At 37.1% G+C, this 19,690-nt stretch overlaps 1 protein-coding gene across 1 annotated transcript in view; it reads left to right on the top strand.

Moving 5' to 3' along the window:
* The window catches only part of st14 (ST14 transmembrane serine protease matriptase), a 39,428-nt gene that overhangs the window by 2,847 nt on the left and 16,891 nt on the right, over window positions 1-19,690 (top strand). Inside the window, exons 2-6 of the mRNA XM_084418735.1 lie at window positions 15,213-15,360; window positions 15,717-15,877; window positions 17,915-17,985; window positions 18,518-18,690; window positions 19,267-19,302. Of these exons, the coding sequence (XP_084274861.1) occupies window positions 15,213-15,360; window positions 15,717-15,877; window positions 17,915-17,985; window positions 18,518-18,690; window positions 19,267-19,302 (589 nt within the window). The remainder of the gene's footprint in view (window positions 1-15,212; window positions 15,361-15,716; window positions 15,878-17,914; window positions 17,986-18,517; window positions 18,691-19,266; window positions 19,303-19,690) is intronic.

The raw sequence follows: 19,690 nt of genomic DNA, 5'->3' as shown, positions 1-19,690 counted from the left end.
CTTGTTGAGAAATCCATGTGATTCATATCCATTATTTTCAAAGCCCAAATAACACTGGTAGTTTCTTAAAACCAATCATTTCCTTTGTGGTTCTTGTCTTGCCATCACAATTTAAGGAAAGACATAATGGATATGCATGTCCTATAAATAGATTAGTGAGGATGAATCATTTCTTTGGCTATTCTCTCACTTGATGCATTGGCTGTCCGTCTCATTTAACCATGGCAACCAACTACCAAAATATGTTGACTCGAATTAGATGGATGTAGCCGTATATGATCAGACGTAAGACCTTCGTTACATTAGGGGGAGGTCATGTGTTCAGGATGGGCTTTTTGCCTGCTATAGCTAAACATACCTACGTTTCAAAGTATTTGCTATCTCTTCTGCTCCTCAGGCCTGTCTCAACTTGATAGCCAGAATCCTCAAAGCAGAACAGCCTATGCACTTTGTCTTTTTTCAGGCTTCTGCAGACAAGCTTATTTCAGTAACAGTAAGTTTTTAATAGACCACAATGTAACTTGTTCAATAATCGCATGCTTAATTTCCAATTTCCAAGTTTTTCAAGAGAATGAAACACTGTGTCATGCTCTCATACTTTATAGGCAAAAACTTCTAAATTCCTGAGATTCCTCCGTAGGTTTTTTTTTTTTTTTTTGCCCCAATCTTCAATGGCATATTGATTTGGTTGGCTTTAATGTGTTTCTTTGCTGTGATGTGGACTGATGATACTGAGGCCCACAGTATTGTTTAGTACATTTTCAGCTGTTCGCAGTCTCCCCAGACATGCGATCTGCTCCATTTGAGAAAAACAGATAAATAGAATCTAAATATATTACAGAATGGATGGTATTTCCTCTAATTTGTTACACAGATTGGTATCGGTGGTTTTAGGTGATGTTCAGATATGAATGCACACTTGTGCTAGAATGTTGTAGAGGCATACAGTAAATAGATTTAAGCTATTATTTAGAAATAGATCAAATGGGTTTCAGTCATTGGTTTATTGAAACAGGCATTGTGATGTATGAGGCTTGTTCTCTTTGGGTTTGTGTTGTGAAAGTTGTAGACCCTGTGAAATCAAAGTTGAACTTTTGTTGCTTGTGGTTCTTATGTTAGCTTTAAAGGGGTCCTATTATGCTTTTCCACTTTTTCTACTTTTGTTAGTGTGTAATGTTGCTGTTTGCACATAAAAAAGATCTGCAACGTTTCAAAGTTCACTCCAAAGGGAAATAACAACATACTATGGTATTCATATATACAGTGAGGAAAATAAGTATTTGACCACCCTGCTATTTTGCAAGTTCTCCCACCTAGAAATCATGGAGGGGTCTGAAATTGTCATCGTAGGTGCATGTCCACTGTGAGAGACATAATCTAAAAAAAATTATCCAGAAATCACAATGTATGATTTTTTAACTAGTTATTTGTATGATACAGCTGCAAATAAGTATTTGAACACCTGAGAAAATCAATGTTAATATTTGGTACAGTAGCCTTTGTTTGCAATTACAGAGGTCAAACGTTTCCTGTAGTTTTTCACCAGGTTTGCACACACTGCAGGAGGGATTTTGGCCCACTCCTCCACACAGATCTTCTCTAGATCAGTCAGGTTTCTGGGCTGTCGCTGAGAAACACGGAGTTTGAGCTCCCTCCGAAGATTCTCTATTGGGTTTAGGTCTGGAGACTGGCTAGGCCATGCCAGAACCTTGATATGCTTCTTACAGAGCCACTCCTTGGTTATCCTGGCTGTGTGCTTCGGGTCATTGTCATGTTGGAAGACCCAGCCTCGACCCATCTTCAATGCTCTAACTGAGGGAAGGAGGTTGTTCCCCAAAATCTCGCAATACATGGCCCCGGTCATCCTCTCCTTAATACAGTGCAGTCGCCCTGTCCCATGTGCAGAAAAACACCCCCAAAGCATGATGCTACCACCCCCATGCTTCACAGTAGGGATGGTGTTCTTGGGATGGTACTCATCATTCTTCTTCCTCCAAACACGTTTAGTGGAATTATGACCAAAAAGTTCTATTTTGGTCTCATCTGACCACATGACTTTCTCCCATGACTCCTCTGGATCATCCAAATGGTCATTGGCAAACTTAAGACGGGCCTTGACATGTGCTGGTTTAAGCAGGGGAACCTTCCGTGCCATGCATGATTTCAAACCATGACGTCTTAGTGTATTACCAACAGTAACCTTGGAAACGGTGGTCCCAGCTCTTTTCAGGTCATTGACCAGCTCCTCCCGTGTAGTTCTGGGCTGATTTCACACCTTTCTTAGGATCATTGAGACCCCACGAGGTGAGATCTTGCATGGAGCCCCAGTCCGAGGGAGATTGACAGTCATGTTTAGCTTCTTCCATTTTCTAATGATTGCTCCAACAGTGGACCTTTTTTCACCAAGCTGCTTGGCAATTTCCCCGTAGCCCTTTCCAGCCTTGTGGAGGTGTACAATTTTGTCTCTAGTGTCTTTGGACAGCTCTTTGGTCCTGGCCATGTTAGTAGTTGGATTCTTACTGATTGTATGGGGTGGACAGGTGTCTTTATGCAGCTAACGACCTCAAACAGGTGCATCTAATTTAGGATAATAAATGGAGTGGAGGTGGACATTTTAAAGGCAGACTAACAGGTCTTTGAGGGTCAGAATTCTAGCTGATAGACAGGTGTTCAAATACTTATTTGCAGCTGTATCATACAAATAAATAGTTAAAAAATCATATATTGTGATTTCTGGATTATTTTTTTTAGATTATGTCTCTCACAGTGGACATGCACCTACGATGACAATTTCAGACCCCTCCATGATTTCCAAGTGGGAGAACTTGGAAAATAGCAGGGTGTTCAAATACTTATTTTCCTCACTGTATGTATACTGTTGTTACTTCACAGTTCTGCACCCCTTCATGGATTTAACATTTCATTCCATTACGTTTGGCAGGTTTGACTTATATGCTGTTCAATGTTTGATGATCGCATTATTTTACATGTGCCGTAAGCAAGCCTACCTAAGGCTCCTGACTCCCGGTATGGGGGGGCCACTTTGAGGCCCCCCTAAGCCCAGAGTATGGAGCCCCAACTCGGCTTTGCTCCCGAGATACACCCGGTCAAACTTCCAGCTTGAGTCCAGCTTGAGTCCAGCTACAACTTCAGTCAAGCCGACTTAAGGCTCCAGACCACCGGCCACTAACACCTACCCATCCTACCCAGGGCTCTAATCAAACATTAGCAAAAGGTTTTTTTATTTGATTTATTTTTAACTTCCCTGACACTGAATAATTATACTGATGTTTTACTTCTTTAAAATCAATACATTTTTATATTTTGTGAATCGATAATGTGGGCTTATTTGGAACACATGGGCTTAAATGGTGCCAAAGTACCAATTAAGCCCATGCCAGACTTTATTCCTAAAATAACTTAATTTTATATTCTAAAATGTACATCAACTAATTAATACATTTTCAAATGAGAGATAAATCTTGCATTTGAACAAATAATTTGTCTTATAAACCATGTAAAAAAAAACCTAGATTTTGGTGGGCTTTAATAGGTACACTTACCCTAATATATACAATAAAAACAAATACTTTATACTTTAAACAATTACAACCTCTGTTAGACCTATCTTTGTATTAGTCAGCTTAGTTGTATGATCAGACTTCTATTACAAGGATGTTTGTGAATCCAAATGACCTCAGGTCCATGTTGTCAGAAGGACCAATACTTACACATCGCATTTCTTTCAATCCAGTGTGACCGTGTCATCCCACCCTCATCTCATTCAGCACCGATTCATCTTCTGTCTTGCAATTCCAAATTTATTAACATGAGGTGGTTATTGGCCTGGTGTGTCTGGCACCTTGTTCCACATAACCTAGTTGAAAAAAATATTTTGTTTGGGGTTTATTGAATATGGACCTTTTGTGACAGTACACCTTAGTAATAAGAAATGCTACAGCAAAGACTAAACATGACCCACCATCCCCAAAGCTATTCTGATGAAGGTGTTTCGTTACATAATGCTACATTTCTTGTAGAAAAAGTTGTTGGGTTTGATTAGTTGAGGTCAGATGTCAAGCAATGTCAGGAAAGTGACATTGTAATGTTGTTTTTATTGCATCATATTAATTGAGAAACTGTCTGGAATGTATGTAAAAATGTGTTGTTTTTTCAGCCCTCAAAGTATTCATTATTTGAAGCCAAAAAACATGCTATCTGGAAATACATATATTGTGAGGGGTATGATCTCTCAGAAATTGTTATTTCTGACCTCATAGGAATGGTTAGATTAAAATCCAGATGCTTTAGCGCCTGTTGAGGATACACATTTACATCACTGGCACATTAAGTTGGAAATAAAGTGAATCATATTGATATGGATAATACTCTGGCCTTATTTACATACAAAAACATCCTGGACTGACTTTCTGTTCATTTGTAAAATATTAACAGAATATTCTTGAAAGTCAAGGATTATTGTTAGTGAGGACACATTATAGTTTCAGTTTATTTTCTACGGTTTCATTAATGATTATCATTTCCTGTTCTTTTTTTTTTTTTTTTTTCATGCTTTATTAATTAACAACCAAGACAACTTAATGAATAGCCTACATCATGACTGTTTGAAGGATTTTCATTACATGGTAATAAATGTTCATGTAATTCCATATTTAAATACCAACAAAACCTAAGTTGTTGTTTTACTGTCCAGGAAGAGTTTATTTTTGAAACGCTTCACAGTTGTTGTCATAACTCAACATTTACTAGTAGTTTTCTGCTATATGTTGCACAATACGTCTCAAAAAACCCCAATATAGTACAATTATCTGCTGCACTGAGGGCAAACTAATCAACTGAATCATTTGCTCAACCATCCTGTCTTTTAATTGCCTGAACGTATCTTTAAATATTCTGTTTTGTCTTGGGGGGATTCATTCTTTAAGGTTTAATTGCTACGGTGTTGTTCGGAGGCTCCTTAGTGTCTTGAACTGTCTTTTCCAGCTGACTGACCAGTCAGTGATTACTGGCCTCTGGTCCTGCTCCATGTCAGAAGTCCAGACAAATGGACTTTAGCTGAAATGTGGTGTGCTTGGGTTTACAGATCATATCCTATAGCAGAGGAAGAATAGGCTACATGAACATAGAAAAATTGCTTTCTTGCATTCTCTGTTTACTGTTTCTTACATATTTTTGTCATGTGACTATCTTACTATGTTGGATATCTCTAAAGCCATGCATTGACACAAATAGATTACCAGAGTTATTTTTTTTATCAATCAAAATTGTATATATACCAGCCAATATTTAATTGTATGCTCATTTACCCCATTTTTACCCCATCATCTAACACTAAATTATTAGTGTTTTAAAGATCAACTTTGAGTTAGTGTTTGTTCTCACTTGGCATGTTTGGTTGGATTAAAACGAACCCTGATGCAATTGCTCTGTTACTGTGGTTCATTTGAATAAGTGTGAATGCTGCCATTCGAACCCATGGTGCGCACCAAACAAGCGGATCGAGGCCGCTAAAAAGATGGGTCTTGGTCGGCTTCCAAACGAACTCTGGTGCGGTTCGAATGATATATGAACGCAACACGGACCAAAGACATGGAAATGATCCCAAAAACAGGAAGATGCGACCCTAAAAAGGACAGATTGCTTATGCATACCTGTTTTTTTTATTTTTCTCATCATAGTTGCGAGTTTGCCCATCACAGTTCAGTACGGGCAGAACCGCTTCTCCTCACAGCAGATCTTCCGTTTGTGTGTGACGGAGGGATTCCTATGGAAGCTTGTTTCCGCCAATGAATAATAAATAAATAAATAATAATAATTGCGACTTTTTATCTCACAAATTCTGACTTTTCTCACAATTGCGATATATCAAGTCAGAATTGTGACTTTTTTTTTCTCACAATTGCGAGATATTAAGTCAGAATTGTGACTTTTTTTTTTCTCACAATTGCGAGATATTAAGTCAGAATTGTGACTTTTTTTTCTCACAATTGCGAGATATTAAGTCAGAATTGTGAGAAATAAAGTCGCAATTCTGAGAAATAAAGTCGCAATTGCGAGATATAAAGTCAGAATTGCGTGTTATAAAGTCGCAATTCTGGGAAATAAAGTCGTAATTGCGAGATATAAAGTCGCAGTTCTGAGAAATAAAGTCGCAATTGGGAGATATAAAGTCAGAATTGCACGATATAAAGTCGCAATTGCGTGTTATAAAGTCAGAATTGTGAGATATAAACAATTCTGAGGTAAAAAAAAGAAGAAAAAAAAGTCAGTCTTTTTTTTTTCTTAGAATTGGACTTTATTTAATTTTTTTATTAGACTTTACTTTATAACACCCAATTGCGAGTTTATATCTCACAATTCTGACATCTTTTCTCAGAATTGTGAGATATAAACTCACAATTGTGAGAAAAGATGTCAGAATTGTGAGATATAAACTCACAATTGTGAGAAAAGATGTCAGAATTGTGAGATATAAACTCACAATTGTGAGAAAAGATGTCAGAATTGTGAGATATAAACTCGCAATTGCGTGTTATAAAGTCAGAATTGCGAGGAAAAAAAGTCACAATTCTGACTTATTTCACACAATTCTGACTTTATATCTCTCAATTCTGACTTTATAACGCGCAATTGCGACTTTATTTCACGCAATTCTGACTTTTATATCTCGCAATTCTGAGATAAAAAGTCGCAATTATCTTTTAAAAATGTTTTATTTTGTGGCGGAAACAAGCTTCTATAGATTCCTGCCGCTGTTTTGACTCCTTTACACATTTTATAAGCTCTTCACAAGTTCTCAGCTGGTCAAAATGCCATCATATGTAGGCTACATACTGTACATACAAGCACATTTAGCGAAATATACGTAATAAAAGCCACCAATCAGATTGTGTACATATTTTAATACCGAACCTTAAGGCATAGAGATGTGAATGCTAAGCGGACCAGGACTAATTTATTTATTTTTTGCTCCGAACCAAACGAACCAAACTACAAATGTGAGCACACCCTAAATAACTGTTAAATGTAGACTAATTTGTAAAAGAATCTTTTCATATTGTACATTATAATGTTATGGTGCCTAAATTCACTTGTAGCATTTAATATTTAGTTTTTTAGTTTATATATATATATATATATATATATATATATATATATATTTATTTATTTATTTATTTATTTATTTATTTATTTATTTATTTATTTATTTATTTATTTATTTATTTATTTATTTGTTTATTTGTTTGTTTGTTTGTTTGTTTGTTTGTTTGTTTGTTTGTTTGTTTGTTATTGGCAATAAAATAAACATAATTATTGGCTTATTGTATCTGCCATCATTTTTAATATCAGTGCCTGAATGTTTTCTTTAGCTTGCAGATTTTGCTCCAGTATGACTTCACGCATATAAATGGCAAATCTAGTTTATGATTATCAGGTTCAAATTCTGACCATGATTTCAGCTGTTGGTTTGGCTGCACAATAGTGATTCATTTGCATTTTATGGTCTTGGCAGATAGCTAAGGATAGATGTACAAAGGCTAAACCTTCAGTTCCTAGAGAAACAGTAGAACAGAAATAAAACAGACCAAATACTAACAGTGCCGATATGTTGCAGTGCAAGATTAAAGTCAAATAGAAAGATGAGTTGAGTCAACAGCCTGTGATGTTTACTGTAAGAGAGATAACATAAGACTGTAACACAGCATTTAACATGAAGAATTCATGAAGAATCTGAGCTAATAGCTATTAAAAAGTATGTTTGTTTCTTCTATTTTGGTCCTTGCTTTTTATGTCTTCAGAGTTTAAGTTTGTGAACAGGTTTGGCTATGTTTCCCATAAGTCATTTTCTTTGTGATAAGCAGAAATAGCTTAAGGCAGGCACAGGGTCACGTCTCAGTTCAAGAACTCCACACCTTAAAAAGAGGTAACAGGTTAACATATCTAACACCCTCTGCTGTGTGAAATCCTCACTCAGGATAATGCTGGTTGTATGTGTTATGATGTATTCTGTGATTTTTGTCACATTTGAGGTACTTTTTTTTTATTATTATTTTCTTTTCAAAGCTAGTATTCAAAAGCACATTCTGTGCTTTTAGCTTTTTTAATGCTACAAATGTTTTAGAGTGTGTATCACAGTAAAGTTTAATACATTTTAATTCACTTTCATTTGAGAGAATCAGATTTGACTACATCATGAGTTACACAAAGTATTTTTTCTAAAATGGTAGATTTTGGGTAAAATGTTGCAGAATAAGTTGTGATAGTGGCTTAAAGTGTAACTTTGCTGATTTTCAACACGCTTTATATTGTTACAATGTCTGTAGTATATGTAAATGAAGTTATCCATTCTCTGTGTTACCTGGACCGTGAAATTTACGTTTATTTGTCAGCAAAAGCCCGCCTGATGACGCAAAACCAATTTCAAATTGGGGTTGTGCATTATTAGTTTTTCTTCTGTCATTTATGTTGACATTTTTATTCGAACTGTAATTGGGTCACATCTTCTCATTGATTCCACTTTGGAGCAAGTTGTGTCATTGGAAACACTTGATATTTTTCATATTTTTATCGACCCATTATACAGATGTTTTCATCTAATTTGATAAAAGACATTATTAATTTGACCTCTGTCCCATCAATCCTTCCCTAGGGGACAACTTAAGTAAAACGCAGCTCAGCTTTTTATCGAATTAAATTTATTGGAAAAGCACAGGAAAAATCTGTAAGAAACATTATTTATTTCTAGTTTATTGGTCAAACAGTGTGGGGGAAAATGTATCCATTTATATCTTTCAAAGATCAATGCACCTATAGACAAGTAAATTAGCTTTATTTCTAAGGTAGTTTTCTTTTGTTTGTTCCATTGCAAAGCATCACCCACACCTTAATCTTTAATTGCGGTGTTATCGCTCCATTTTCTAAGCAATCCTTAGTTCAGAGAACCAACACGCACTGGCTTTATGCGGATTACACCTGTGGAGGCGCGTCTAATTAGATGTGTCTACCCTGGCTGATAAAAGTGAGAAAAAGACAGTACTGTTTTGCTGATGGCTCTTACTGAGAGTGATATGTCTTCAGTATGGCGTTTTGCAGAGGTTTATGGGTAGAATCACGGCGTGTAATGCTGTTATTAGGCTGTGATCAGGATGACTGATAACAGAAGCCCACAGCAGCAAGTGACCTGCATTCCCCAATGATTCTCTTAATCTTATGCCATGATGGCTATTAAAAAAAATTCCAATTTAGGCAGCTTGAGTGCCAGGCAGGCTACAGTAAGAATGGCTTTAATTGCGATGAGTTACTGCGCTCGCTGTTGTAATCGGGCCCAGATCTTGAAAGGAGTGTTAGCACGTCTGACAAATTGATTTAATACCAATGTGATTCTTTCTCCCTAATGATCTCCTGATTCCTCTTCTCCCAGGGTGTAGACACTTGGATTTCTAACCACTTTTTAATTGCAACCCCTTCCTTATTTTGTGTGCAATGTGCATGCTTTTTCAGTTAAAAACGTGCGCAATGTACGGCTCATTCCACGGTCCCAGTTTAGCTTCAGCATGATACCGCTGCGGTAGGGAACGGGTGATTTATGGACAATTACAGCGCTTTTTTGTGGAGTCAACAGTGTGTGTGGAAGAAAGGAGGAAATGAAGGAAGAGGCCGGTTGGTCCCTTAAATGCCTGACTGTAGATGTCTGTCAGTGATGTTATTTAGTACCTCTGCATCCTTTGGGATTCTGCATACAGTATGCGGCCCATCCAGATATCTCGCAGCAGTACACTAACCACATCTTGCAAAATCAAGCCTTAATTTGAACCTTTCTCAAACACAGACCTCTGAAATAAAGTGATTTAGTCTGTTATTTGCTGTTTTGCACACACATTTAAGCAATTTTTCCAATGTGGCTCTTCTGTCTCCTCTCTAAATAAATAAATGTACAGTGTATATATGAATTTTTGCATCAGAATATTATGTACAGTGTTAAAAATGGATATTCATTTTGAGATTTGCTGAATATTGCATTTACACTCTAAATAAATTGTGAAAGATTAACTTTAATCCTTAACTTGAATGTAAAAATAAGAGAAATGAGCATGATAATTATTAACCAATATATAGGCATATCGGACATATTAACTGATATATTGTGCTGGATAGTTGATAGTGTCCTTACCTTCTTAAAAATAAAGATTCCAAAAGTTTTTTTTTTTTTTTTTCCCAAAGAACCTTTTAGTGAACAGGTTTTCCTTTTTCCTTTTGTGGAATGGAAAAGTTTCATGAATGTTAAAAGGGGCTTTCTCACCGGAGAAACGTTTTCATAGTTCATATAAATATTGGTGGTAGTACCCTCTTTTTGGTGTCGCACCGCAGGAACTGGGAACGATTTTAGTTATAGAAGACCTCAGTCAGTCCGTGTCGGCAACAACACCTCGAGCACTACAACACTGAGCACAGGTGCCCCACAAGGCTGTGTGCTCAGCCCGCTGCTCTTCACACTGCTGACTCACGACTGCACTGCCAAGTTCAGCTCTAACCACATCATCAAGTTTGCTGATGACACAACAGTGGTAGGTCTCATCAGCAACAACGATGAAACGCACTACAGAGAGGAAGTGGCACGGCTGGCTGAATGGTGTGGCACAAACAATCTGTCCCTCAATGTGGAGAAGACAAAGGAGGTTGTGATGGACTTCAGGAGAAACTCCGTTGACCACCCCCCACTGACCATCGACAGCTCGACTGTGGAGAGAGTCAGCAGCACTAAATTCCTGGGGGTGCACATCACAGAGGATCTCACCTGGACCACCAACACCATGTCACTCTCCAAAAAGGCACAACAGCGCCTATACTTTCTCCGCCGGCTGAAAAGAGTAAGTCTCCCTCCACCCATCCTCACCACATTCTACAGAGGCACCATTGAGAGTGTGCTGACTAGCTGCATCACTGTCTGGTACGGGAACTGCAGTGCTGCCGACCGCAAGACCCTCCAGCGGACCGTGAACACAGCTGCAAAGATCATCGGTGCCCCTCTCCCCTCCATCCTGGACATTTTCCTTACACGATGCTCCAGCAAAACCAACAGCATCGTGAAGGACTCCACCCATCCCTCCCACAGTCTCTTCCAGCTCTTACCATCTGGAAGACGGTACCGGAGCATCAGAGCCCGCTCCGCCAGACTGCTCAACAGCTTTTTCCCCCAGGCTGTGAGAGCCCTGAACTCAAACCACCCCGCCCACCTCTGAAACCCCACGCAAACCCCTACCTCCTGAAACATGGACCACCCCAAACCTTACCACACCCAAGAAAAAACTGTATGGACACTTTACACTATGTGGACACATAGAGGACACTTTACACTATGGACACTTTACACTACGTGCACTATGGACACTTTACACACACTGCTGCGGGTACACAATCCCACAAAAGACTCAGCAATATATGTATGTTTACATGCTCATGCACTTCAAATCATCCCGCACTGTTCCCCAACCAGCTGCTGACTCAAACGTCTCTATTTGCACATGTACAGTATTTGTGATTTTCTTCTATCTTTTAGTTTGTATAGGGTAAATATTTATGTGAAGCATTTGTATAGTTTGTATTTATTATCCTTTATTCTTTTAGTTTGTATAGGGTAAATACTTATATATATATATATATATATATATATATATATATATATATATATATATATATATATATATATATATATATATATATATATATATATATATATATATATATATATATATATATATATATATATATATATATGTTATACTTATAGTTAAATCTGTCAGTAGGTTAGTTGTGTATAGGTTTACAGTGTTTTTTACTTCATTGTTGTATGTCTGTATTTATGTAGCACCGTGGTCCTGCGAGGCACGACATTTCGTTCCACTGTATGTCCCCACATGTAGCGGAATGACAATAAAGCTCAACTTGAACTTGAACTTATAGGAACGCCTTTTGGGGGAACTAAATTAGCTCCTACTTCAGAGTAGGGTCTAACCTAGCACAATAGGAACTACCAGTGATTGGCCGAACGCATTCCATACGAAACTCTGGCACCCGCCACTTTTAAAAACTAGTGCAAACGCACAGTTAAGATTTACTTACTCCACGAACTAACTCGACGAACATGGAAAACCGTGATAGAAGTCCAGGCACTTCTCAACCAATCAAGGCTTCTTCCATCCTCCAGTTGTTGCCGTTGTTGAATGTTGCACTGAAATTACGTCGCTGTCGGCCGGCTTACGACACTTCAGAGTCTCTCTTGCGAGTGTGAAGTCAACCAGGAAAATGGCCCTAGGGAAAATCATGTTCTCTGGGGAACCGCACTGGCGGCTAGTTCCTATAACTGAGTTCCTATACTCGTGTGAAAGCCCCTAAAGGCTCTTCATGAAACCATAGGTACCAATAAAGAACCTTTATTTTTAAAGGTCCATTCACACAGAGAATAATATCTATAACGATTATGATAAAGATATAATTTTAAAAATTCTAAATTTAAACCAATAGCAGAGTCCACACCAGAACTTAAACAATAATGTCAAAGAGTAATATCACTGGAATCACTTTCAGAAAGACTTTTTCCTGCTGACAATGAATGATGAAAACATTGAAAGTCAATCAGAATCCATCCTAGAGCTCAAGCATTTAAAGCGGCAGATGACAGAACTGATGTGCATGCTTATAATAAACAGAATGTTACTGTTCACTTTAATTTCCTATTATCATTGTAAAGCTGCTTTGGAACAACCTACATAGTTAAAAGCACTATATAAATGAAGATGACTTGACTTGACGTGTGTGGATGGTAATATAGCCATCGTTATAGTGTGTAATATAGTAAATAAAATCCCACCCTACATTTGTGTTATTCTTTAATATTTTTCCCATCAATGTCATATGAAAGTGGGTTACAAATGCATTTCATGTTGACTCAGCAGGGACTAATGGTACATTCAGGATTGGTTTTGAACCTTCAGCATTTTAGTTAGATTCAGACATTCTTATCCATTCAGCTACAACATATTTACCTCCTGTCTTTGGACAGGCAAGGGTCTCTTTAAGACCGATCTTCAGAATCTCCAATCCTTCTTAGATATATTAACTCACACCTTACACTTTCAACATAGGTATGCAAACAATGTAATACTCTAAACCAGAGCTGGATGATAGAGTATGTCATATTTCTGTCTGTGTTTGTGCAAGGTCACAGAAACAGGCCCAACCAGTTTTGAACCTGCAATGTACGGGTCATTGAAACCAGTCTCAACATGTTTTGATGCAAAGAACAGTGCATGTGCATTTACATGCTGTGCATTATTTCAATTCAAAAATATTTTTTTCAGTTTGGAGCATTCAGTACATGGTGGGACTTGTTGCAGCACATCCGAAAAGCTTGGTTTTTGGTTTATCTTTATCTTTCAGCTCTTCCTGTACCGTTTGGGAAGTGGGTTTGTTGTGTAAGAAGCATACTGCGCCTACTCATGCATAATTTGTGACATGTTTAAGTCTAAATTTAATGAGATTAAACCAAAATAAGTGGTACTGAAATATAGTTTTCATTAGTGGCTAGTTTGCATTAAATATTCTTACAGATGCTGCACCTCCAGAGGCTACTTTCATTTATTTTTCTAACAAATGTGGTGGTTTATATTAACATTTAATGTCATTTAATGTTTAATGTGTTTGTGCTTTCATGTTCTCTAAGCAAAGCAACTGACAAGAATTTTTGTATACAGTGTGCTGTTTTTCTTCAGTAAAGCAGAAGTTACACAGCAGGATCACAAAAGGAGTAGTTTTAAACTGTTCGCACTGCTCTTTTTGATACAATGAAAACCCAAAATGAAATAACAGTATTATATAAGCCTTGTGTTTAGAGATGCACCGATTACAATTTTCTAGGCCGATTCCGATTTCCGATTTTTCATTGAGTTTGACCTGCCGATACCGATTTTAGCCGATTCCGATTTAATTTTTTTCTAACCACTTTACAGCACACACAAATATTTATTTTCCATCTTTTCTTTAACCCTTTCACGCGTAAGTTTAAAATATTCTAACTGACACCCCCACCCCCTGAGTGAGTTTTTTCGCGAACGTTCCCTTTAATGTTTCCATGGCGACGCGTCACGCGATACACCGCAGCCACAATAAAACTGTATGACAGATGTGTCGCTTTTATTTCACTTTTCCTTTTTTATTCAAAATATTCACAAACTTGCTTACCATGTCATCAACTAGCCTATCTGATATTCCGATTCTCAAATACGTGTAAGTGAGTGGTCGTTTAAAAACCTTTAATCTTGATCTATAATGAGATGGGCGCCGCAATGTTGTCCTGTCAGTCGGATTTACAGCACGTGAATTCATCAGTTTCTCCGAAATAAATGCAAGAAAGTGGCCGGTGAACTGAGAAGAATAGAGTAAACTTTATAGTTACTTCCCCTATGTTTGTCTGATATGAATAACACACATGTCGGCAAATTATATTTGAATAGATTGTTATTGCTGCTTCCACAGACATCAGTGTGTGTTTTACAAACTCCAAATGTATTGTTTTAATCGTGCTTATGTGTATTTAAATATCTGAAACCTAAAATAAACATTATGAGGTTGAAAACACTGCTTAGTTGTGCCATAACAGCGCTGAACGCGTCCGACTCTGGCTCAGCGCCAGCCAACGCGCGAAAGCACAGTTTGAATCTGGCAGTTATGCGACGTCACTGAACATCTAAATGTGGCACCGCACCGTACTCTCATGGGCACAGACATACAAATCTCATATATGAGACCGTACCGCTCAAAAGGTTAATCATGCGGCGCCCGAGTGCATTTGACCGGCATAAAATCGGCATATGTCAGACTGACCGGCCGGTCGCCGGTCATGGCCGATCACGTGAAAATCGGCCAATTCCGGTCACCAGCCGATCAATCGGTGCATCTCTACTTGTGTTATATTTGAAGTCTCAAGTAGACTAAAATGAATGTTTGTTTTTATTTCTTTAACCTCTTCCCTTTCGCTTTTGGTGCTTTCTTGCGCTTTACAGCCATTTAAAGTGAAACCAGCAGAATTCATGATTCATTCTTAGTGTTATTTTGTATGATTTTCTTGACTGAGAAGCTAAATGTTTACTTTTGAAGGACACGCTCACAGAAGAATACATTCATTTCTGTTTTAGAGAGGGAACGGGCCACATGAGCAGGTCACCTTCCTGACGAATGAACAGAAGATGACATCAGCACGGAAGACGAGCATCGCCGTGGGGGTCGTCGTTTCCCTGATGGTAGTGGCCGCAGTCGTCGGATTTCTTGTGTGGCTCTTTGTTGGTAAACCGCTTCACCAATTGTCTCTAGGGAACTTGCTCTTAAATCAAGAAGGTTGCACACCTATACTAGCTTTCATATGTTTGGGGTCTCAAATGCTCAACCTTGATCTAATACTTTATCATGAACTGATCTGATGTATTTATTTTTACAGTAAAAAACAAAAAGAACTGCATTTATTTGACATGGAAATCTTTAGTAACATTATAAATGTCTTTACTATCGCTTTTGATCAATTTAATACATTCTTACTGAATAAGTGTTCATGTCTTCAAAATAAATGTTACTGACCCTAAACATTTGAATGGGTTGTGTACAATTCCTACTATTTTAATTAATAACATTTTTCCATCTCTCAGTCAGGAGCAAAGAATTGGAAGAGTCCACCACTCAGAAATTCAGCTCATCCACGCTGGTTTACAGCGGACACATGAAGCTTCTCAAGCCGGAGTACAGCCCAGTATATGACAATCCTGAAAGTGTGGAATTCCAACAAGTGGCAAAAGACCTGGAAGGAATTGTGAGTGTTTTTGTTCTTCTCAGACTTTTCTCCTTTGACAGTATTTATGAGGGTTCTGGAAACTTTGACTTCCTTTTGAGATCCTTTATTCTAAATTGAAGAATGATTTTTTTTTTATTATTATTTTTTTTTTTCTGTCCTCTTCATAATGAGCACTAGAGATGCACCATATTATCTGTATTTTGATATAAAAATATATATATAAAAAATCAGTACATGACTTTCAGTCATTTAAGTGTGTGTCTTATGAGGCAATAAAGCCTCATGTGAAGTGGCATATATGCCACATATTGTTGGGATGGAATATATCACCATATATATTGATTTTGGTAAATATGGGTAAATTTGTCTTTATGCTCATGGTAACCTGTTGTTGTTTTCTGTCATGGTATATTTATTTTAAAGACTGTTTTAAAGACAAAGTTACTGACTATATTCTGGCAAGGCAGTCAGCATGCTTGTTCATTAATTTCTGTTGACTCAACAGACAAGGATGTATTCTGTTTATACTGTTTTATCGGATTTGTGTATTTCTTCAGTATCATGCTATCAAGCTATGTCTGCCTCAAACAAAGAACTTCCCATTGCCCTGCAGAGCCAATAAACAAAGCTTGACTCATTAGGTTCACATTACGTGCTGAATGCCACAATGATGAGTGTCAAATATTTTATTGTGAAAGAAAAACTTTCCAAAGCCTGTTTTGGGACCTTTTAGGATTTATCTTGACTTTTTTTATTTTTTTATTAAAGATTTAAAATGTAAATATTACTCATCATTTATTTAGACATTTGTTCAAAGGTGATCAATGCTGCCAAATCGATTAATCAGATCTAACATAAAAGTTTGTGTGTATATAATGTGTCTATATATTCTGTGTGTGTGTGTGTGTGTGTGTGTGTGTGTGTGTATATGTACACACTACCAGTCAAAAGTTTTAGTTCGGTAAGATTTTTTAATGTTTTTAAAAGAAGTATGTTCTGCTCAAAAAGGCTGCATTTATTTGATTAAAAAAACAAACAAAAACAGTAATATTGTGAAATATTATTACAATTTAAAACAGCTGTTTTCTATGTGAATATATAGTTAAGTGTAATTTATTCCTGTGATCAAAGCTGAATTTTCAGCATCATTACTCCAGTCTTCAGTGTCACATGATCCTTCAGAAATCACTCTAATATGAGGAGTTGATGATCAAGAAACATTTATTATTATTATCAATGTTGTAAACAGTTGTGTACAATTTTTTTTTTTTTTTTTTTTTTTAAATTCTGTAATGAATAGAAAGTTCAAAAGACCAGCATTTATCTGAAATCTAAACCTTTTGTACCATTAAACACTACCCTTCAAAAGTTTGGGGTCAGTAAGAATTTATTTTATTTTTTGGGGAAATAAATAAAATAAATCAATACTTTTATTCATCAAGGATGAGTTAAACTGATCAAAAGTTACTGTAAGTGTAAAGACATTTATAATGTTAGAAAATATTCTATTTTAAATAAATGCTGTTCTTTTGAACTTTCTATTCATCAAAGAATTTAGAAAACAATTGTACACAACTGTTTTCAACATTGAAAATAATAATGAATGTTTTTTTTATCATAAAATCAGCATATTCGAATGATTTCTGAAGAATCATGTGACACTGGAGACTGGAGTAATGATGATGAAAATTCAGCTTTAATCTGAGGAATAAATTACATTTTAAAATAAATTAAAATAGAAAACAGTCATTTTAAATTGTCATAATATTTTTTTTGTTTTTTATCAAATAAATGCAGCCTTGGTGAGCAGAAGAGACTTCTTTTAAAAACATAAAAAAATCTTACCGATCTAAAACTTTTGACCGGTAGTGTATATACATATACACACACACACACATTATTATATAAACAAATACTTTTGTTAGGTCTGATTAATTTGAAATGATTGTATTGTGAAAAGGGTTGTTACATGTTGTGCTGTTACTGCATATCATTGGCCATTTATTTCTTAAAATAATAATTATTCTAAATAATAATCTACTGTTTCTTTTTCAGATGAACGATACATTCACCAGAGATCCTTTACTTTCCAAATACTACACCAAGTCTGTCATCACTGCCTTCAGGTACAGCTGAGCCAAAGAGCACTGATCTAGACAAAGCTAGATTTATAGCACACTCTCTAAATCTAATAGTTTTTAAATGAAAGAATAGATCATTCTTTATGTCTTGATTTTAATGCCTAGTGGTTTCGCTGATAGAGATAAATTACAAGTCTCGTAGAATCTGGGTTAAAAAAAAAAACACCCTAATAGAATACAAATTATTAATTTCCAGTTCAACTATTACTGTTGCTCATACTCAGGGTAAGGGACCATAAAAACAGGACAAAAATTCATTACACTGAATCAGAGTATCATAGATAATGGGCTCATTTTTATTTGGGTCAGTAAGAAACCACCCAGAACACCCTAGCAACAGCATAGCAACAGCCTTAAAACCATTTAAAAAAAACACCTTAGCAGCTGCATAGAAACACCCTGACAACAACACACAATAGCCTAGCTTTTGACAGTGAGTTTTGCATGGGCAAGTACCACAAAAAATCTAGTTGTTTTTACTTTCATTCAATATGATGTCAATATCATTCATCTGCAGTGAAGGAACATTAGCGTATCATTGGTCTCAGTTTGACATTCCGGAGATGGACCAGGAGATCGTCCCAGAGCTGACAGAGCAGCGTGTGATCGAGGCTCTCCAGAAGAACATCCGACAGGAGGGCAAACGCTTCGGGAGCGTCGCAATCACTTCCAGCGACATCACCGCTTCGCGTAAGATGATTGCTAATTACAAAGAAAGAGCATATTTGCTTCTCAGAGTCACAGTGCAGTAATTAGGGTGAATAAAGGAAGATTAAATTGAAAACGGTTGTGGAAAACTACATTATGACTGTTTTTGTAGCAAAATACCATGACTAATGTATATAAATGAAAAAACGAATTGGAATGGCTCCTTTAGGAGTGCTGATGCTTTTTAATAACTTTCTAGATAACAGTAGGGACTTGCCTCCAATGTGCGGCTCAATGCAACAGAGTAATTCTCTGTTTCTACAAAAAAAAAGCTGTTACTCTGTCCTTCTCCAGTCCCCATTTGCATTATATAGACGAGAGCAGCAGGCCTGAGTGACACCTCAGTGCCCTGCTTAAAATTATATATCTGTACGGAGACTCATGTCGCTGTAGTGAGGTGAGAGACTGGTATTTGTGAACGTCGCAGTCAAGGTGAGGGGTGGAGGAGAAGGAACAGAATGTCTGACAGGCCTGTGGAAAATGGAAGGAAAGAGGACTGAAAAAAGGACAGCATGCATCATTTTGTCTCTCTCTCTCTCTCTCTCTCTGTCTCTGCAGCCACAGACCCTCGGATGGCCAGGGACCCCAGATCCAGTGAGTAAAGTGTGTCCCATTTCAGTCACCGCTGCACTGTAATTTTCCACCTGGGTTGCCGTGCTCTCTCCTGTCACTCACTGAAAAATGCCTGCCCGCCTCCATCTCACGCTCACTCTGTCTCTCGCTCGCTTTCCCTTCCACTTACCTTACTGTGCACAACACGCAAGATCTCAAAAACCTGTTTTTCAACCACAGAAAGCAAATGTACAACTCTTCAACAGCACTTATATACAAATGTTTAAACTGCAGGTGCATTGAAATTTGTTATGGCTTTATAGTCAACGTGAAAGCAAAACAGACCCGTTTTACTTCAATTAAAGGCTGGCCCACACTGAAAGATCTTTAAAATCGAATCAGATTTTCTAAATTTGAGACCACGAACATG

The sequence above is a fragment of the Rutilus rutilus genome, assembly GCF_951802725.1.
Source record: "Rutilus rutilus genome assembly, chromosome: 9".
Taxonomy (NCBI): domain Eukaryota; kingdom Metazoa; phylum Chordata; class Actinopteri; order Cypriniformes; family Leuciscidae; genus Rutilus; species Rutilus rutilus.
The sequence above is the reverse complement of the archived record's forward strand: the minus strand, read 5'-3'. Positions and strand labels throughout refer to the sequence as shown.